This window comes from Herpailurus yagouaroundi, unplaced genomic scaffold (genome assembly GCF_014898765.1).
Source record: "Herpailurus yagouaroundi ecotype Mexico unplaced genomic scaffold, PumYag 181, whole genome shotgun sequence".
Classification (NCBI taxonomy): Eukaryota; Metazoa; Chordata; class Mammalia; order Carnivora; family Felidae; genus Herpailurus; species Herpailurus yagouaroundi.
In genome coordinates, this window is record NW_024412412.1 from 26,866,392 (window position 1) to 26,889,163 (window position 22,772).

Genomic DNA, 22,772 nt, shown 5'->3' on the forward strand with positions numbered 1-22,772 from the left:
ATGGGAGTGCTTAGGGTTGTATACCTTTGTCGTATTGTAGTATAGAATTTCTCCGTATTCTTGTTTAACAGCTCCCTCCCTCACTGTAAGTCTCCACCAAATATCAGGTTTGACCAGGATTTAAACAGCCTTTATATGGTAGATTATTACTCTGAAGACCCCTCAGTGAAACCGTGCCTCTCATTATTTATGCTTTGGCCGAGTTCCTTCTTACGCTGACTTTGAGCTAAACCCGGGACTGCTTGGATGCATAAAATGAAGCAGAAGGATTGCTCTGCCTCTTCCGGGACTAGCCCCTGAGGTATCCTGGCCGCTTGCCAGTTCCCTGCTTCTGGAATGCTCCTCCCTCTTTGAACCCGGCTGCCATGCCATGAGGCAGCCCAGGTAGCCGTGCGGAGGCCTCCAGCCAGAGACCCACTTGAGCTCAGAGAAGCCTCTAAACAAACAGCTCATTGTCCAGGCGTCCCAGGCCTTGTAACCTCAGTTGAGCTCCCTGTTTAGTAGCCTCCAGGTGACATCAGCCACCTCAGCACCCCAGCCCGTGCCACACAGAGTAGAAGAGCCACCTGCGTAAGCCACCAGCTGTGGGGGTTTTGTTACCTAGTAACAGATAACCGATATACCCCTACTGTAAGAAAATAATAACTCAATGCTTGTTATCTGCTGGGCAAGGAGGTTGCATCTTTTCTCATGTAGATTACTGAAAACGGCTGTTTCATAGCTGTGTGGAAGAGTCCGTGAAGATTTAAAGATAAATCTCCAAATATATTTATTTCTTTAGCTATAAAGATGATTTTGAATTATATCTTGCAGTTTATGATTCTTTTCCCCCTCAGAGTGCTAGAAAGTAATTTCATGTACATCTTTTGTGGTCATAGTCTCAGGGGAAAAAACAGGAGTTGGAAGCTAGAAGACCCTAGTTTTAAGGTAAAATTATTACTAACTTTTAAGTTAAAATTCCTATGAGGCAAATTTTGTCATGCCTCTGAGTTCTCCATTTTTTAGCCTATAAAATGAAGGATTTGGGACACATGAGTTCTAAAATACCTTTCAACTCTAGAGGTGTCTGGGTAGGTCAGTTGGTTAAGCATCTGACTTCAAATCAGGTCATGGTCTCATGGTTTGTGGGTTCAAGCCCCGCATCAGGCTCTGTGCTGACAGCTCAGAGCCTGGAGCCTGCTTCCGATTCTATGTCTCCCTCTCTCTCTCTGACCCTCCCCCATTCATGCTCTGTCTCTCTCTGTCTCAAAAATGAATAAACATTAAAAAAAAGAACACCTTTCAACTCTAACATTTTAAGATTACAATGTATTTTGTTATTTATTTCTCATTAGAGTTAGTAGTAATTACCAGCAATATAGAATTGGATTATGTAAAGGTGTATGGAGTCACACGAGATAGGACGCTCCTGGAATCTGGAATAAAGTTTACATAGAGCCTTTTTCCCCTTTAAGAAAGTGTTAGCATTACCTGGGGGCCGATGCCTGGCTCTCGGTGGCCTTTAGTGGCCTTTATCATCCTCCTCTGTTCTTGGCAAAGCCTGGTAGATGAAAGGTCATACCACTTTTTAATATCCAACTTTTATGCGCCAGAGTTCAGATGTTACATGGGATTACAGGAAGGTCAAATGCATCAGGGAACTCTTCAAGCACTTTACGTTTAATTATATATCTAATCTAATCACTTCTTTAAAGTACATCTTGCTGAGCAATGCATGTCTTGCTGTAATGCAGAAATCCCTTAGAGCAAGTTTTCTTGCCTACTTATGATGGAGTATATTGTATAAAGTCTTTATGCCTGTGTATATTCATTTTGTAACAATAAGGGCTTGAAAATGTCTTTTTTATTTTTCATTAGGGAATCGCTTCTACTAAAACAGTCTCTATTTTGTCAAGCATGACATTTCTACTGGTGAGGGTAATTAGTACCCATGCCAACTGTGCTCTGTTTCTCTCTGTGAGGAGAGAATTTTTAGTCGAAAGGGACCTGTGTTAAAAAGCAGGTGCTAACACAGGAGTTTATTTGAGCTCTGCTTAATCACTCTCCTCCTCACTTTGGTTTCTCCTATACTTGCATCCAAAAAGCATGTTTGCTGCAGTTTTCAACATTAGACTGGTTACTGGTCGAGGGATAGAAAAGGAGTGAGTACTAAATCGTTTTGCTGTGAGTATGATTCATTACTAAAATTTGAATTATAGGAGCCACTTCACAGAAGTGACACTTAAGTGTATTCTTTTCAAATGGCAAGAGTCTAAGTTTAAAGTGCTCTTTTTGCCTCTACAAGTAAACCAAACTTTATAGAGTACACTAGATTACAACTGCAGCATTCACTTGAAAAACATCCATCTGGCAGAGTGGCAAGGGAATAGGTTCTGGAAGAAACACAGAAAGTAGCTTCAGTGGTATTGCCGATGTCCTAGTTCTGCAGTTGAGTGGGATGGTGGGTAGTGTTATTAACATATTTTTCTGTATCCATTGGTACACGAGAAAAACATTTAAAAATAGTCCCATAATGATTATGATTTGATATGATCTCTTTGGCTTAAACTATTCGGTTAACCTCAGTTAACAGAGTATTCAGAAAAGGGCTCAAATCCTTTTAGTAAAGGGTGAACCTTAGTGGGTAAAAAGGCTTGCTTAGGAGCAAAGAGAAGTCTGATTTCAGAAACTTCGGGCCTGATGAGAAGCAGCAAAAAGTGAAGAGTTAATTATGGACTTAAGAACTTTGAGATTGTATGTAGCTTTGAATTAGCATTATTAGGAACTGTGGTCTGGCCATAATACAAAACCAATATAAAGTGTTAATTTTTTAATTCTTTTTGTACTGCTTACCTGAAATCTTAGCTCAGGTTGCCATACCATAGACTGGTGACTTAAACAACAGAAATTTATTTCTCATAGTTCTGGATGGAGGCTGGGAAGTCCCAAGGTCAGGGTGCCAGCATAGTCAGCTTCTCAGCAGGGCTCTCCTCCTGGCTTGGGGAGAGCTGCCTTCTTGCTGAAAGAGGAATTGAGCTCTTGGGCACCAACCCCATTGTGAGGACCCCACTTTGTGACCTTATCCAAATCTAACTACTCCTAAAGGCCCTGTCTTCAAATACTGCCACATTAGGGTTAGGGCTTCAACATAGGAATTTGCTGGGGTCGGGGTGGACACAAAACACTCAGTCCGTCTGTAACACCTGGTTATTTTTGTGTCACTACTTTTTTTTTTTTAAAGAAATACAATAATTGCTCAGGAATCTTCCTTCCTTCCTCCCCTGCCCCATGCATAGTCACCCATTTATTTGCTTGCTCAATTAAATTGGAATTATAAAAGAAAATTTCTAAGAAGTATCAAGAATCCCCATCATATTCTTTTTTTCAAAAGACTGTTTTCAGTGACTAATAAGAAAACATCTTTCTCTACTAAGAATAGCATCAGTAGTAAAACTTCGGAAACACTATGAATACCATGCATAACTGTTTGAAATGCCTGTTTGGGTAGCCAAATTAGCAAATTTGAAAATAGACAAACTCTAAATATAAAATGTTTCATATATTGGTTTTCCTTTTCTGAAGATAGTAACATGATAAAACCCTACTCTGAATACCACAAAAACGCCCATTAAAGTCATCTCCTAGTTTCAGAGAGGGTTCAATACCTCTTAGAATTGGGGAAGGGGCTATGGGCAGGGAACAGAACTAGAGCTCTCTGCTCCTGACTGCTCTCGGCTGCCAGATTCACAAATGCAAAGTCAGAAGCAACAAGGACTGTATCACTGAAGGAGCTGTGAGGAATTTCTCCCAGTTTGCACAGTTAAAATGACTAATGATCTAACGTGGAACGATTCCCTCACAAATGATCTTTAGATGCCAATCAGTGTGACTTGTGTCCTGTCTCAAGAATCAGCCAGCTATCTGTTGAACATTAGTTAGAATCTTTGATGTTTAGGTTTAAAAACCCAAGACTGTAAATATTAACTGTAAAAAGGGATTCATGTGAGGTTTGGGTTGTGTGAAAACTTTTCCGCTTAAGGTATGAAACCTCAGGTTCGCATCAGACATGAAACCTGGTTTCCATAAAGTCTGCCAGCTGTTTCTCATTAAACAATGCAGAATTAATGTTGCACCTTCTGAGAGTGCTAAGCATTCTGTTTTTTTCTTCCTCCCATACAAACCCTATGAGAGGAAGCTAGAAACTCATTTTCATGCATACATTTCAATTCTGCTAAATCTGAGGCTGGAAAAGAGGAAAACAAATTTCTGGCTGTTGAAGAATCCCCTTGGAGTTTCCATGATGAGAACGTTAAGTTAAAATTGAATTAAGTTGGCATTCAGAGCTTTATTCTCACAAAGATTCCTCTGTGGATTTCCTGTTCTTTCTTGTATGCTCATTTCCTTTCCCCTCTCCTCTTCCCAATACACACACTAAAGATAGTCCTTTATATTTTCAATATAAAAATAAATTTTTATTATAAAAGACAGTTGAGATACAGAAACTTTGTTTTAGAAGATATTTCATAAATTCTACAAATTCTCAAATGCCTTCGATGCCTTCCTAAAGATGCCTACATATGTTACTTTGGAAGAATATCCTCTCTGAGCCTGGAGAATATCAATCATATTTTACCTCTGTTCATGTAGCTTATCTAGAATTCATAGAATCTTATTTGGAGAAGAACTTAAATGACAGCTAGTCCAACTTCCCAGTACAGTTCTCATCTTCACTATGGGAACTCTGACAGATTGTCGTCTGGCTCTGCTTGAATACACTCTTAAAAAAGTGAGAGCTCACTGTCACTGGTTTGGATCAGCCAGCATCTGATTTAGTGCTGAATTTCAGGTTTCACACATTAGGGAGGTATATTGAGCAGCCCGAGGGTGACCAGGAAGGTAGTCAGGACATTATTCTGGAAAAAGCAGTTAGTTGAGGCAACTTCAGGAATTTAGTTCAAGAGACCAAATGATTGTCTGTTAGGGATCTGCAGAAAAATCCTGTCCTAGGAAAGAGGCAGGTAAATTGTCTTCTCTAGTTTCAATTGTTTCTTGTCTTCTGATACTTACTATTTGAGACAACTTCTGTTGTTAACAAGTCCTACATTTCCAGGGTGCTCATCCAGTGGTATGGTCACACTCTCGTTATCGGTAGGATTTCGCACACAGTATCCCCTGGATCACTGCTGAAGTAGCCAGAACTACCAGCGTGACCCCTGCCTACCCAGTTACCCTTCTGCAGTCAGCCACACTGGTCCATTTCTGAACATGCTATGCAGAACCTGAGCACCCAGGCAAAGGAAAAAAAGGAAAGTGGAATGAGAGTTCTGAAGTCAAGACTGTCTGCTTTTGATCTCCAACTCTGCTGTTAACTTGCTGTATTAATCCTCCTCTTCCTCAGTTTACCCTTTTGTTATATGGAGATAATAGTTTCTAGCTCTGATCATTGTTGTGTAAAGTAAATACAAATTAGTAAATACACATTTTGAAGAGTGCTTGGTACATAGAAAGTACCCAGTAGATTTTAGCTATTATTTTCGGTAAACTACTTTGTATTTTCAAAATGTTTTCATGTCTTCTATTTCATTTTAGCCTGAAAATAACTCAATGAGGAAACCATTACTATTGTCACCCAACTCCTCCCATTACAGAGACTGTGACTTAAAAACACTAATATGTTAAAACACTTCAGTTCTAGGAGTGGTATCATGTCTGTTTTGAAAAGTCATAGTCATGGGGCTTCTGGGTGGCTCTGTCAGTTAGGTGCCCAATTCTTGATTTTGGCCAGTCATGTTCTCGTGGTTCACAAGTTGGAGCCCCACATCAGGCTCTGTGTTGACAGCACGTAGCCTGTTTGGGATTCTCTCTCTCTCTCTCTCTCTCTCTCTCTCTCTCTCTCTCTGCCCTTCCCCAGCTCACACACTCTCTCTCCTCTCAAAATAAGGAAATAAGGAAAAAAAAAGAAAGAAGAGTTATAGTTCTGACATAGTCCACTATGATAAGACTATATATGTTGTTAGCTTTGTTTAGCTCGAGGTACTGTGCTTGAGAGAACCATTCACCAGGAGTCAGAGGACCAGAGGAAAAGACTAGAAAAGAAAACATTACTGTAGAAGGATCTAGTAATGTGTAATCTGTAGAAGAGACAAGTTAAAGGAAACAAAGTTTTTGAAAGAAGTATGAATAAAATATCTTTTTAAAAAGTTTTATTTCTACTTTGGCTCATCAATTTTTATTCTCCAGATAGTTTCTCTTTTAAATTCTCTTTATAATAGCCCAAGAATTGAGAAACTTCAAGGATGAGATTGTCTAATCTTCATTATGGTACTATTTTAAATCTCCCTTCAAAAGACAGGCATCAGTGATATGTATTTCCATGGACTCGTGCCCATATGGATTCTCTAGCTTATAGTTTGTTTTGATTTTGATTTATGTATCCCTGTCTCAAAGAACTTCTTAGGTATTCCTACCAAGCAGATTAATCATGTCTCTCTGCCTGAAAGAAATTTAATAGCTCTAATTATGTGTTGTTATATTTTCCTGGGAATTTATATTAATGGCTGATAACAGTATTTTATTTGTAGAAGGGAAATACTGATCTATCTTAACCAAATGATACGTTTGAATGAGGTGTTTTTTGTTAAGATAGCCAGAGCAGAGATGGAACAACCTGTTTATTTACAGACAACCGGTGAATAATTATGATACAGCTACACAATGGAAATGCTAAGCAAAGACTAAGATTAGACTTATATGTACTAATATTTTAAGAGAAAAAAAGCAAACTTCAGAAGACTGTAATATGATCCATTTGTGTGACCCAAACAACAGTAAAAAGAACTCAGAGAAACACATGTTCATGTCCATAGAAAAAAAGTCTCACATGCTACTTGTGCAAGTTAAGCAATGGTTACTTACAGGAAAGGGGTTTGTTGAGCTAGAGGAAGAAATTGAGGACATTTTACTTGATATTATTTTAGAGGGAATCATGATTTTTATCATATAAAAGAATTCTTTTGGGGAGGGAATGGTGAGTAAAGGTAAATGATAAGTGAGACCAGTTAAAACTGAGAAAATACTTATGTAATACCTCATTTTTTTGAGAGAGAGAGAGAGTTCTAGAGCTGAAGTGTAAGCGAGGGAGGGGCAGAGTCAGAGGGGAAGAGAGAATCTAAGGAGGTTCCATGCCCAGCGCAGAGCCAACGGGGGCATGGGGTGTGGTGCTCTATCTCACAACTGTGACATCATGACCGGAGCTAAAATCAAGTGTCAGGCGCTTAACTGACTGAGCCACCCAAGTGCCCCTGTAATGTCTCATTTTTATTTTTTTTAATTTTTTTTAACGTTTATTTATTTATTTATTTATTTATTTTAAATTTTTTTTAACGTTTATTTATTTTTGAGACTGAGAGAGACAGAGCATGAACAGGGGAGTGGCAGAGAGAGAGGGAGACACAGAATCTGAAACAGGCTCCAGGCTCTGAGCTGTCAGCACAGAGCCCGACGCGGGGCTCGAACTCACAGACCGTGAGATCATGACCTGAGCCGAAGTCTGATGCTTAACCTACCAAGCCACCCAGGCGCTCCTCATTTTTGAAACCATATCTGAAAGTCTGTTTGTATAAAAAAGTGGAAATAAGTATTGGAATTAAAAATTTTTTTTTTATTATTTATTTTTTGAGAGACAAAGACAGAGTGTGAACAGGGGAGGGGCAGAGAGTGAGAGAGACACAGAATCCAAAGCAGGCTCCAGGCTCTGAGCTGTCAGTACAGAGCCTGACATGGAGCTCGAACTCAGAAACCGTGAGATCATGACTTGAACCAGAGTCGGACACTTAACCGACTGAGCCACCCAGGCGCCCCAAGTATTGGAATTTTTAAGTGTAATGATTTTCTGTTTGTTTATATATACTTTATTTAAAAAAAAAAGATGGCAAGGGGTGCCTGGAGGGCTCAGTTGATTGAGCCTCTGACTCTTGATTTCGGCTCAGGTCATGATCCCAGGGTCTTTGGATCAAGCCTCACATCAGACTCTGTACTGAGCATGGAGCCTGCTTAAGATTCTCTTTCTCTGCCACTCTGCCTCTCTCTCTCTCTCTCTCTCTCTTTCTCAAAAACAAACAAAAAAACCCATGATACCTCTAATTCACAGATTCATAGAGGTAGTAACTGTAAAACTGATGGTACACAGAGCAATCTTATCACAAAAAGTAGAATATCCAGACATGAAATGTTGCCTGATATGATACCGTATGACATATCATCTATGAAACATTCTTGTGAAAGAAGTTTCATGTGAAAGAGGAAAATCTAGATAGGCGCAAGTTAAATAATCACACAGGAAAGACAACAACTAACAAGGTCTCTTCAACAAGTCCGTAAGGTGAAAAGAGAAAAAAAGGAGAGAAGAAGACCCTTGTACATTTAGGGAGACTTAATGGCACAAGAACAAAAGTACTGATCCTGACATCCAGTGAACCAGTGTTAGGAAGTTTTTTCAGCCAATGATGAAATGTGAATATTGGCATGGGTAATAGATGGCTATACCCCTATTCTGTTAGATGTACTAAGTTGGGGGTTTTGAAAGAAAATGCCCATAATTTTTAGAGATACCTGTGGAAGTGTGTGTGGGCGAACTGTTACAATGTCTTGAATTTGCTGCAGAATACTTTAGTGGGAAAAGGAAAAGATAGATGGCAGAGGCCAGGGTAGCAAAGTCTTAATAATTAATGGTTGTTGAATCTGGGTGATGATTACATGAGTGTTCAAGTGCTGAAAAGATCATAATATTTTTATCTTATGAAGCCATTTTTGTAACTGTTTCTAGAGCAAGAGGCTGAAGGAAGAACTTGAATAGTATATGGAGCTTGTATGGACTGAGAAAAGGTTACGCTTGAGTCTTTTGAAGAAATTGTTAAATGGAAAGAGAAGTATCCTTTGTTATCTCTTGAGCCAGCTTTTAATAGGATTCTTCTCCTAGTTTGGCAGAGGAATAACTCTGGCTTTATTCAGAATGCCTGTGTGCCCTTGCACGTAGGCACACACATACAGACACACACACACACGATTTTCTGACTTGGGACAACTCCAGGAACCTAGAAACTCATTCAGCATTAAGCTGGAGTGGGGTGACCAAGCATCGCAGTTTGCCTCAGATGAATGGGCTTCCTGGGATCAAAAAAATCTTGGGCAAAGCAGGATGAGCTAGTCACCCTAGTCTAGGAAAGTCTAGAGGATTTGATAGAGGTCAAACTGGGCCTTCATCTTAATGAAAACTGAAATACATTATATATCATGAGGTTAGACAGCTGTCTGGTAACTTACATCATGGCTTCACAGTTGTGGTTTTGTTCTTTCCTAGGGAACGCATCAAACATCACGCAGGCATGTGTTGAAATGTAGGTTTAAATCTCTCACATAAATTTAAAGTCTCATTCACCAAGCTGGATCATTCATGTCCTCTGTTCCCTTTTAGTAATGTAAATCAAAAGTTGACAATAACTTTGATTTTGTTAACACTCTACTAAATATAAGGGACTATGTTAAGCCTTCAAACGTAAAATTAAGATATATTCTCTGTTCTTACGAGCTCACGGTGGATTAGAGGAGACAAATAATTACTGTATGTTATTTTGTGACAAGTGTTACGGTAAAAGATTGTGGCAAATGGTTTTAGGACCAGTCTTCGGCAATCTTTTTTTGTATTTTATTTGCAAAAGTATTCTACAAAGACAAAACAAGAAGAAAAAAGAGAATTATTTGGAGTATTGGTATTTTGGAATCTCGTTTTAAAATCTCGTTCAAAGGATGTCCCAAAGTTTGTGCTTTATAAAAATAGAATAACAGTCTTAAGAAATTAAGAATTAATGTTTATATTTTATGCTTTTGAGATGAACGGTGTTACAAAGATTGGGATGTTCTGTGTGATAATGGTGAACTTCAAAAGCTTTCTCAGCACTGTCAGATCAAGGAACCCTTTCCCCTGTACCCAGAAGTCATTTGTGAGAGAGCAGTATGGGTTTGTGTTAAAATATAAATGCTAAAATTCCTTTGGCATTGAACATTTGTAATAATGCATTTAAATCTTGAGATATGGTTATCATGATTTCTTTGCTCAATGGAAAAAACAAGATTTAGAAATTAAATTTTTAGGGGCGCCTGGGTGGCGCAGTCGGTTAAGCGTCCGACTTCAGCCAGGTCACGATCTCGCGGTCCGGGAGTTCGAGCCCCGCGTCAGGCTCTGGGCTGATGGCTCGGAGCCTGGAGCCTGTTTCCGATTCTGTGTCTCTCTCTCTCTCTCTGCCACTCCCCCGTTCATGCTCTGTCTCTCTCTGTCCCAAAAATAAATAAACGTTGAAAAAAATTTTTTTCAAAAAAAAAAAAAAAAAGAAATTATATTTTTATATTCTAGGCACGTAATAATACATAGGTCCCTGAAAGCTCATAGCTGCCTTATGGATCCCTAAGATTCTTTTATTTTAATATTTAACCCTCAAGAATATTTTGTCTTTTCATTGTTGTTTTGATTTGTTAAGAAGTTGCGTGAAATTCAATTTAAATGGGAGAATATTTTGTTACTAGTTAATTTCTCCAGAAGGTATTTCACTTATTAGTATAATCTAATTCCCATTCATTTCAGCTAATTAGTAATTAGGGTATTTGAGCCATGTGGAGTGAACCAGGGAGAGCAGAGTAAAAGATGATGTTGGAAAGTTGAAGAGTAGTGATAGGAGAGATTCCCTATGGTCTTCCAGATCATTGTATAGACTTAGCTTTTACGTCTGGTGAGATGAAGAGCCACTGAAGATTCTGAACAGGGGACTGGTGTATCTAACTGGTATGTTACAACAGGATCACTCTGCTGCTATGTTGCATGAACTCTAAGGAGATTCTTCTGGAAGCCAGAATGCCAAATAGAAGGCTGTTGCCACTCAGCCAGCTGAGAGAGGATGGTGACTTAGACCAGGCCAGTGACCGAGCAGTGACTAGATTCTGGAGATGTTTTGGAGATAGTGCCAACAGAAATACTCTGATGCGGTGAGCATCGTGTGTGAGAGAAAGATGGTACTCAGGAAGAACTCAGGGTTTTGGACCTGAGTAAGAAAAAGGATAGAGTTGGTATTAACAGCAGTAGGAAATTCTTCAGAGTAGGTTTTGGAGGGAGTACTAGGAGCTCAGTTGTGGGCCTCGGCATGAGATGTCTTCAGCATGTCCTTGTGGTGACATCAAGTAGGAAGTTAGATTATGAGAGTCAGGAGTTCAGCAGAGAGACTGAGCTGGAGATATGACTGAGGAGTTGTCAGTGTACGAATGTTATTTGAAGCCACAAGACTGCATGAGGTCACCGAAGAATGATATTGGTAATGAAGAAAAGAGATCTAAGGACGTAGTCCTAGAGTACTTCAGTGTCAAGAAAGTGAGGAGCAACCAGAAAAAAAGACTAAGGAGTAACCAGTGAGGAAGGTGTCTAGGTATCCTAGAAACCAAGGGGAAAAATATTTCAAGAAGGAAGAGAGGTGATCGGCTACATCAAATAGTGCTGACAGGTAAAGTAAGGTGAGGACTGACAAATGACCACTAAGAGATAACTTCTAAGCGTATAAGATACTTGATAAGGTGATAATAAGTTGTAACTACTGTTTATTGGGCTTTTTCTGTGGGACACTGTATTAGGTGCTTTATACAGTTTTCTGTAACCCATTAAATAGCTTTATATGGTAAGAATTACAGTTCTCATTTTATAGATATTGGAAGCCAAGGCTCCAAGACACTAAGACATTAGTCCAAAAGTATATACCTTGTAAAGTTGCAAAGCAAGAATGCAAACCCCAAATTTAAAAGGCTTTACTTTTTTCCTTATATTGTACTGCTGGACTTACAGTAAGGTTGCCACCACAGTTTTTTAACAGGGTTTTCACCTGACGTTACTTTATGCATTTATGTGTAGGGTAAGTTAAAGCTATCTTACATGCTTTATTTTGTGCCACAAATTTATATCATAAAAGGCAAGGGTAGATATATGTGTTTGGTTTTTTTCCTGTGGCCTGATTCCAAGAAGGAAACTTCGAATTAGGAGATTTCTTTCAGTAAAGATTCTTTTTTCCATACACATTTTACAATATGAAATATCAGTAATGTTCTCTACGGCAGAGAAAAAAGTTTTTATATTTGCAATTGTCCCATATTTTATCACTCCTCAAGTTGACTTTTAAAATATTCCAACAGAAAAATCAGTTTTAAGAATCCATCTAAGGTGTGCAAACTAACGGCAATTGCTGGCCTCTGTATGATGATGTCTTAGATATTTGCTTCTTGTGTTTACTAGTTTACAACCACCGCAAAATCAAGGAACATGTGTGAATATTTTACAAACGGGTTTTCTTTATTTTTTCAAAGCCTAAATTGCACTCTGTTAATTATCCTAGCATTTCGAAAATTACTTTTATCATTACGTGGCCATTTCGCAATTGTAAAAGTATAAAGTGGCCACTGTGTGTTAACTATGCACTAAATTTAGTCTTAGGCCATATGATTTTAATTGCTTTGCATCAGAAAATAGTATTTGGTGTGTACTGTTTACCATCTAGCTAACCGTTACACCTACTGAACTTCTTTCTAGAAGAAAAACCTCTGGGCTCTTAGTAGTGTAAGCTTGCTTAAACCATCCTTGGTTCTTAATTTGTACTTTTTCTTTTTGCTTTGTACCCTTTCCTCAAATTTATTGCATGCATTTACAGATTTGTATGTGCCTTCTAGTGATACGATTCAGTTTACATAATTAGCATCCGCATTATGCTGACTACTTGGAAAGTCTCATCTAGCTTATTCTGTACTTACTCTCCCTGCAAAGTTATCTACTCCCTTGGCTCAGCTACCCCTACTGAGGCACTGCTACCATTTTGCTAACTGACACTCTCATTATCTCTCTCCCTCTGCGATCTTCAATTCAGGTCTTCCGCTGTTAGTTTGGCCCCTACCCCCAGTTTATTCTCTGTGGAATAGCTAGAGCGATCTTTCCCAAACTGCAGTCTTAAATAATTTTCTGCTTCACATTCTTGAGGGGGTTCCCGTTGTTCTTAGAGTCCCCCCCCCCCAATCTCATACACTGAATTTAGCCACTGAAGTTTCTTTAGTTCCTCTGTGTCCTCTGGGTGTTAATATGTGCTCTTCATACTACCTGGAATAAAGTTCCCCATCCTTTTGCCTCAGGGATTTCTGTTTATCCTCCAGTCTCCCCTCAGGAAGCATCTGAGAATCTTTCCTAAGCCCAGTCCCTTCTGCTAGCCTCCAGAGCGGGTTAGGTATGCAGCCTCTAGCCTCTCCTGACATCTTGAACTGTTTGTCACATTTAACGGTATTTGATGAGCACTGGGTGTTTTATGTAAGTGAGGAATCACTAAATTCTACTCCTGCAACCGATACTATATTATGTTAACTAACTTGAATTTAAATTAAAAAAAAATAGTATTTTCTTTCTCTAGTTGATTCCTCAGAAGCTAGGCTTTTGTTTCTTCATCTTCTGTCCTTCTGAAGAATTAGTATGTATTTCATTTAGGGACTCATGTTTTGGAGGAAGAAGACTCATCAAGGCAAAGTATCGAGCCTTTCTTGTTTACCATGCTACCCCTAGCACTTAACATACTGCAAGATACACTGCACATGCTAAAATATTTTAAATGAATGCCAGTGATAACTAAATTTGTGTTCAGCCTTCACCTCTCCTGAATTCTAGTTGGTCCCATGATCACTAGGGTATCCGGCACCTCAGATTCATAAACCCAAACCTCTTCCTCTTCTCTCCTCCCTTCCCTGCCCTGACGTACATCCTTCTTTTCTTTCACCTGTCACTGACATTTCCAAACTGGAACTGCTGTATCCCTTACTACCTGCATCCATCAGTTACCAGACTCTGTCACTTCTGCTTTCTAATAGTTCTTGACATTACTCATTCCTCAACTCTTGTTTTTTCCACAACTGCTTTATTTCAAGCCTGTCACTTCCTGCCTTGTCAACTACAGAACCTTCTACTTTACCTGATCACAGCAGTTTAGAAACTAAGTACATAGCCATTTTGAAAGCATTATAAATAGTTTTTAGTCTCACTGATTTGTAAAAATCCAGAAACTAAATATTTTTTCTTCTGATTAATTCTTCTAAATAAATAGTTAATGTGTGTGTGTGTGTGTGTGTGTGTGTGTGTGTGTGTATGTATTCATCTACTTAGGGACTTTGTTCATTTTCAAGAATCAGAAAAACTATTATTAAATCAACTGTATACAAATAAAATTTTGTAAAAGATTCTTAATATGAAAAAGGGAAATCTTTTTGTGCATCAGTAATGAAGGTGTCACTTTTTTCGTATAATATTAAATGTCAGCTATGTCCTATAAAAGAGCTTACTGACTTATTGACCAGTCATCCAGAGCAGTCACTGTCTCTAGAGGAAGCTTCCCAAGTGCAGTATAAAGTTCAATTAAGTCCTGAAAGTGGGCCAAGATGGAGTAATAGGGACTAGTTTTACTTTCCCTCTTGAAACAATAAACACACACACACACACACACACACACACACACACACACAAATGAAATCTATGAAACAGTGGTTTTCAAAAATTGGACATCATGCAGTACGTATAGTGATCCCTGAGAGATAAACATTAAATAAGCTGAGCTGTGTGACTGCTCTGGCTTACTGCCAAGAAAGCGTTTCCAGTCCTTAAACAGGAAAGGGGAAACCCAGGAGGAGCCCCGTGGTCTCCCTGAGTTGAGAAGGTGGAATTAGGAGTTTAGGGAGACCATGGGGCAAGAGTTAGCAGGTTGGAGACCAGCGAAAGGAGAGCTCCAGAGATCTGCAAAGGGTCCGCTTACAGTGTTCAGCTGAGTACTGATTTGATATAAGTATGAGGAAACCACAAGAGGCAAGAGAAGAACCATGGAAAAGAGGATTAGAGGGAACAACTCTGGCAGGTCACATAGCATCTGTCACTGTGTGTGTTGCTACCAGCCAGAGTGGACAAACCTCTTAATTCACCAGATATCATAAGGTACTCAGAAGGGTAATAAATACCTCACTAGGAGAGAAAAATTAGTCTTAGACTTAAAAAGCTGCTCTGGGCCTGTTTAACAAAGCTTAAAAACAAGCTTGGAAAGCAACCTAAGATACGTATCTTTGGAGTCCCCGAAGGAGAGAATGGCGGAAGAGAGGGCAGAAAAAATACATGAAAAAATTATAGCTGAAGGTTTTCCAAATTTGGTGAAAACTATACAGCACAGATCTAAGAAGGCCAGGAAGCCCCGAGCATCACAAAAGGAGGAGGAGGGAAAAGGAGGGGGAGGAGGAGGAGAAGGGTATACCAGTATACTTCACAGTCAAATTGCTTGGAGCCAGTGGTAAAGAGAAAATATGAAAGCATCTGGAGGAGAAGCCACCTGTATAAAAGAATAAACATAAGCATGTTGGCAAATTCCTAGTCCAAAATGATGCAAACCAGAAAGTAGCAAAGCAACATCTTTAAAATCTTCAAGGAGAGGGAAAAACAGTTTTAAAAATAACTTGACATCTCCTGTCAGTATCATCTGCAGTAACATTTGACCCGTGTCCGAAAGCGGAAACTTGAATGGGCAAGGTGTTTGATGATACAGAGATTTTAATCATCTATTTTGGTACGACATTTTACATTTTGAAAGTGTTTATATATGGGAGAAAGCTTGCTTTTGGCACATTTTGGAGGTAGCTAGGATGGGTGATTTTCTCTCTATTTTATACATGAAGAGGCTGAGATGTATAGGTAATAGGACTTTCACAGTTTCATAAGACCCAGAAATAGAATCAGGCTTCCTGACTTCCTCTTCAGGACTCTCTTCTGACCTACTCCCATCTCCTCACTATTAGCTGTGTACTACTCAAAAATATTTCCTAAACTTAGAGGCTGTCAGAATATACCATGTGCCTTGAAGTGATTGTTTTGTATCTTGACGTTTGCAGTACATGAAGAAAAGAAATTTAAAGTCTTATTAAAATATCAAGGTCCAAATAGAAGACAGGAAAAAATGAGAGTACATTAAGGTGTATTAGGCCTTGTGTGAAAAGCTGTTACAGTATTTAAACTTTAAGGAAATGAGCAAAGGTAGGAAAATTGCAATGGTTGCAGAGAACCTTTTAATTAATGTTATTTCCCTTTTTTAAAAAGAGGTAAGAAGTTTGATTATTTTAATTACCATTTTAAATATGAGCAGAGATTCTTTTAATAACTTGGTTCAGATTAATGTGGCAGAAATTGGCTGAGAAGAAACTAGATTTTTTATATATGCTGCATCTATAGTACATAAAATAGAAGAATTAAATATTATCTTATATTTCACTGCCTCTGATATAGCAAATTAACCCCTTGCTAACAGCCATGTGGAATGAATATGGTCCACTGTCCTTGTTGTTGCCACTAAAGTTTCTTCAAATTGTTCTTTAGAGAGGTTTCTCAACCTTTGTGTTCAGGAGAAATTTTGAGAGCCAGATCTTTAGGGAAGTCCTTATGGTAGAATTGAGATTTAAACGCTTGAACTTGAAAAGTAGGCAAGGTTCAAGTAGAATAAGGAAGAATGTTTTTGGTTATAACATGTCCTCTCAGAACACTGAGGACAATTCCTGTTGGAAAGAAATAGGAAATAAAGTAGAGAAGGTAGGCTGGAGCTAGATTACTGAAGGCCTTAAACCACAAGTAGGAGAAACCGCTGAACAGCACTGAAGTTAGAATTTACTCCTGAGGTGAGTGAACTGTCATCCAATTATGCAATGTGACTTTCTCGCACTTCAACTCAGTGCTTTCTGTGTATGTTAGAATGTATTGTGTTTCAGTCTACATAAGCACAGATGAAATGACAGAGCGAGGACGATTTACCCGAAGAGAGGACGTGTTTTCTTTTTCTTTTCTAGTCTACGCCTCTACATCTGGCCGCAGGCTACAACAGAGTGCGGATAGTACAGCTTCTTCTCCAGCATGGTGCTGATGTTCATGCAAAAGACAAAGGGTAGGTGTATCCATCTATTCCTTTTTTGTTTTTATTAAACATTTTTTTCTTCATGTATGTTTATTCCTGAGAAAGATAGAGTGCAAGTGGGAGAGGGGCAGAGAGAGGGAGACACAGAATCCAAAGCGGGCTCCAGGCTCTGAGTTGTCAGCCCAGAACCGGACGCGGGACTTGAACCCATGAACCGTGAGATCATGCCTGAGCCAAAGTCGGACGCTTAACTGAATGAGCCACCCAGGCGCACCTCAGTTTATTTCCTTTAGTGGTCTCACCCACGGACTGTTATGCTTTGTTTTAGCTTCTGATACACTAAAGCTTTTGCTCACTGGACAAAGTCCTAAATCCATTTCTTTATAGCTTGTGTAGCACTTTAAGAATGTTTGCAACTTCAGTTTGACTTCATTTCCATGTTCTACTCATTAAAGATGATTTCTCATAGTAATTTCCTAAATTAGTTCAATTTTATTGCAGTTCTGTTATTTGAAGTTAAATTTTGCTTTTCTCAATTATTGATTTTTCAACTCAAATTGCATTTCAGAAAGGGAGATGAAACAAATAGAAAATTCTGATAATCCAGTAACGTAGCTGTCCTGTTCATCTGGTGTGTAAGGATCATCTTTTATTAATAACCAAAAGCATACGTTTACAATATTCTGATTTGGTTTTTATCCTGATAAAATCTTGGACATCTGAACTGAGAACATTTACAAAGGTTGAGGTGGGAATGGAGGGGAGAGGGACAGTTAAGAAAGCAGCGAAGCCCTTTATTTTATGAATAGGTGTGTTTTGGGGAACTTAGTACCGGTTTCCTATCTCGTCTTCAGAGACATAGGAATTAGGTCTGCTCCTATGTGATGGGCTAACATTTCTCATTATCCCACCTTCAGATCTAAAAGAGAATTGACCTGGGGCGCCTGGGTGGCTCAGTCGGTTAAAGCGTCCACTGTAGGCTCAGGTCATGATCTCACGGTTCGTGAGTTCGAGCCCCGTGTCTGGCTCTGTGCTGGAAACTCAGAGCCCGGAGCCTGTTTCAGATTCTGTGTCTCCCTCTCTCTCTGCCCCTCCCCCGCTCACACTCTGTCCCTCCCTCCCTCTCTCTCTCTCTCTCTCTCTCTCAAAAATAAATAAACATTACAAAAAATTTTTAAATAAAAAATAAAAATAAAAGAGAATTGACCTTAGTACCCAGGTAATGTAGATCCGTATTACACTCCGGTCATTGGCAGCATAAAGAAAAGAAGCCCCGGAGGGAGGAGGGTCTCTTTCACTTTGCCCCCCTCCCTGTCAGGAAACATTAGAAATGAAGAAACAACTCAGTGCCTGAGACACTTACCAGAGAGGGAATCCATCATTTCAAATCCTCTTCTTGGTACTGTTTCTGTCTCGCCTGACATGTACCCTATGTGAATGGTGTCCCCATAGTACAGGGGCACAAGTGCCTCATGCTCTCGTACATCTCTGTTCCCTTATGCTTGTCTGAAAACAGAGAAGTACACCACAAAAATGGGAGTCCTTGACTCATGCAGAATGAGATTTGGATATGTAAGTCATAATAGTTTGGATGTTTCATTCTGATGCTGGCAGTTACCTACAGAGTGAAATAAAATGGTAGGAAGGTTTCAGCTCACTCTCCATTAACATTTTTCTACAAATACTTGATCTTTAAAGCATGCAGTTGTCAATTAGCTCATGTCCTTCCTTTTACCTCAATGCTTTTCTAATTGGTGTTTTTATCATATTTAAGGATTGTGTACACAAAGCACAAGATAAATACAAAAGGTTAAACATTAGCTATGCTTTGTAGCCTCTTATTAAATATTTTTAAAGGCTTTTAATATAATTATATTTGGATTTATTAGTTTTTGCTTTTAGCACTTAGATAAATGACTATATGTTGTTTGTTTGAAATTTGGGTACATTATTGCCTTTTTTTCCATTTAGCGGACTGGTGCCTCTTCATAATGCGTGTTCATATGGACATTATGAGGTCACAGAACTGCTACTTAAGGTAAAAGATGTTTTAAAACATTGGATACTGTTTGCTTTTTTTTTCCCTAACTTGTCATGAGTTTTCATGTGTTGTGGGAGCCAATAAGAGTTTTAAGAAAATAAAATGTTTTTAAAAAATAATGTTAAAACATTCAACCTATTTTAAATTGTCTTTAAAAGCTGAAATGAAAGAAACTAAAATGCTTATTGGCATTTCAAAGAGTCACAGCTGAAATTTACAATGAGATAAATGTCTTCTGAGTTGTACTAAGATCCAGTGAAATGATCACTGACCTGAAACTGTTTTTCTCAATCCAGCATGGAGCTTGTGTCAACGCTATGGATCTCTGGCAGTTCACTCCACTCCATGAGGCTGCTTCCAAGAATCGTGTGGAAGTCTGCTCTCTGTTACTTAGCCATGGTGCTGATCCTACACTAGTCAATTGCCATGGCAAAAGTGCTGTAGATATGGCTCCAACTCCTGAGCTCCGGGAGAGATTGACTTGTATGTATTTATATCTCAGACTCAACATTGCTTGCTGTAAATTGAAATATCTCATTTTTGTTTAGTTATGAAGACTGGTGTTTTGTCCAACTTGAATAACAACCTTCTATTCTTACACGTACGCTAGTTTGTAATCCCCCTTTCTGATCCTGCACTTTTCTTCTAAGGCTAATGAGGGTGAGTCAATCCATAGCCATTTGTTGCATGCTTACTCTGTGCCAGGTCCTGCAAGCACAACAGTGTACAAACGAGGAAAAAAATTCTGAGCTCACAGAGCTTATAATTCTTGTGCTATTGAGCACTCACTATTTCCCAGGCCCTGCAAGGTTGGACAATCATGTTTGTGTTTCTTGTGTGTGTTATAGCCTAAGTGCAATCATTTGCCCCAATTTATTATTTTTTTTTAAGTTTTTAAAAATGTTTTGAAAGAAAGCGTGAGTGGGAGAGGGGTAGAGAGAGGGAGACACAGAATCTGAGCAGGCTCTAGGCTCTGAACTGTCGGCACAGAGCCCGACGCGGGGCACAAACCCACCAACTGCGAGATCATGACCTGAGCCAAAGTTGGACGGTCAACTGACTGAGCCACCCAGGTGCCCCAACTTGCCCCAATTTAAATAAGATCTTTTTTAAGATTTGGTGGAAGTAATATTCTCATATATTGATATATATTACCTATATATACATATGCATGTTTTTTATTCTAACTTTAATTTTATTTTTATTTTTATTTAGAGGGAGAGAGAGACAGAATGTGAGCAGGGGAGGGGCAGAGAGAGAGGGAGACACAGAATCTGAAGCAGGCTCCAGGCTCTGAGCTGTCAGCACAGAGCCCGACACGGGGCTCGAACTCACAAACCACAAGACCTGTGCCTAAGTCGGATGCTTAACCGACTGAGCCACCCACACGCCACCATATGCATGTTTTTTTAGATAAGCTTTTTGTCTTGGAATAGTTTTACATAGGGGCACCTGGGTGGCTCAGTCGGTTGGAATAGTTTTACATATATATATATATATATTTTTTTTTTTTTAATTTTATTTATTTTGAGAAAGAGAACGTGCATGGGTGTGACAGAGAGAATCCCAAGCAGCCTCCACAGTGTGAGCCCAGAGCCCATCATGGAGCTCAGTCTTACAAACAAGGAGATCATGACCTGAGACAAAATTAAGAGTCGGGTGCTTAACAGACTGAGCCACCTAGGTGCCCCTGTCTTGGAATAGTTTTAGATTTACAGAAAATTTACAAAATTAGTGCATAGAGTTCTCATATACTCCATATCCAGTTTGCCCCTTTATTAACATCTTACATTTGTATGATACATTTGCCATAGTTAATGAACTAGTATTGATAGATTATTAACTAAAGACCATATTCTACTCAGATTTCCTTAGTTTTTACCTAAAGTCCTGCTTCCGTTCCAGGATCTCACTCAGGATATTACACTACATTTAGTTGTCCTATCAAATACTGAGATGTGTTTAATTCTGTATGTGGGCATTGCAGGTTTAAATTCAACTAGGCATCACCTACCTACCATTTAACTCATCGTATGGTTGGTATTCTCTCTCAGGATTCTAAGAATCAGGTAACTGGATTTAAATGCCTGAGAAAATCTTTAAATGATAACTTAAGAAAAAGGCAGAGTCAAAATGATGATGTCATTTAAATTTAAGCAGATTTTAAGCTGGTTTGTATTAAAACAGGAAGACTTGCAATTTTCACTTTGTTTAAGTAGAAATTTAAACTTATTTTGGTCCTGGCACAGATAACATCGACTAGATTACAGTCCAGCACAAACCAGATTATAACTGGGCAGATGTCTTAGCAGTGAATCCTCGTAGAAATGCCTTTTTTCTCTCTCCCACTCATATGACCCTTGCCATATGTTATCTTGCATCATACAGTTCATTCTTCTATGTGCGTGTTCTATCTTCACGGTGAAATTTAAGTTCTCGAAAGACTTTTCATTTCATTCTTGTCTCCTTAGCACCCTCACAGTGCCTCGTTACCCAGTAAAAATGCGTTGATGGTATTTGTGTCTGGATCTCTCTATCTGCCCCCCTCACCCCAGCACAGTTCATTGTGAACACTGCACAGCAAGTTTATTGAATTGAATTGAACTCAAACTTTTTTTTAATCTTTCGTTGTTGTTGTTTTTTAATTTCCTTCTTTTAGTTTATACCCTGGGCTCAGCTTTATCCTCCATGTCACCTTTGACTTATTTTTCCTTTCAAGCATTTTTCCCATTGTGAGTATTATTATGAGTTTTTATAGTGTCTTTCACTATCTGATTCCAGTGTACACATTATGACTTAACAGAAATTTATATAGTTTTGTAAAAGAAGTTCCCTGATTAGAGTACTTTTCAACCTGCTCAGTATTTCTTTTACTTTATTAAATAAGATTTTGCCAAGGAATTATCTGAAGAAAAGGATTTAACAAAGTTGGAACTTCTCTGTGATTTTCATCATCATGCCCGCTGCCTTACTCTAGACATTCACAATTAACAGAGTTCTTCTTTTTTTTTTTTTTTTTTTTTTTTTAATGTTTGGGTTTTTTTGAGAGGGAGAGAAGGAGAGTGCAGGCAGGGAAGGGGCATAGAGGGAAGGAGACACGGAATATGAAGCAGGCTTCAGGCTCTGAGTTGTCAGCACGGAGCCCGAAGTGGGGCTCGAACCCACAAACCATGAGATCATGACCTGAGCCGAAGTCAGACGCTTAACTGACTAAGCCACCAGGCACTCCTAACAGAGTTCTTCTTAAGAAAAGTATACAAGGGGCACCAGGGTGGCTCAGTCGGTTAAGCTTCTGACTTTGGCTCAGGTCATGATCTCTCAGTTCCTGAGTTGATGCCCCGCTTGGGGCTCTCTGCTGTTAGCACAGAGCCTGCTTCAGATTTTCTGTCCCCCTCTGTCTCTGCCCCTCCCCCATACTTTCTCTCTCTCTCTCTCTCTCTCTCTCTCTCTCTCTCTCTCTCTCTCTTTTTTTTCTCTCTCAAAAATATTAAAAATTTTTTAATTACATAATTATATAAGAAACAAACAAGATTTTTATCCTACCCATGGTTATAGCATTTTCATTTCACACTTTTTTTTCTGCTCTTCTGTCTCTTTTTTTACTGTTTCCCTGAAGTGAAATGAGCAAGGTAGTTTGGATTCTGCATATATTAAAGCTGAAAATACCTAACGTAGCTTTCATTCTTGTTTCAAAATGATTTTGAAGAGGAACTTAGGGCACCTGGGTGACTTAGTTGGTTAAGTGTCCGACTCTTGATTTT

The 22,772-nt window shown here is 39.0% G+C and overlaps 1 protein-coding gene across 2 annotated transcripts in view; it reads left to right on the forward strand.

Annotated features, from left to right (window-relative positions):
* TNKS (tankyrase) overlaps positions 1-22,772 on the forward strand; it is a 215,314-nt gene that overhangs the window by 120,768 nt on the left and 71,774 nt on the right. For both annotated transcript variants that reach the window (XM_040490149.1, XM_040490150.1), the window contains exons 6-8: positions 16,906-17,000; positions 18,942-19,008; positions 19,308-19,494. In XM_040490149.1, the coding sequence (XP_040346083.1) occupies positions 16,906-17,000; positions 18,942-19,008; positions 19,308-19,494 (349 nt within the window). The remainder of the gene's footprint in view (positions 1-16,905; positions 17,001-18,941; positions 19,009-19,307; positions 19,495-22,772) is intronic.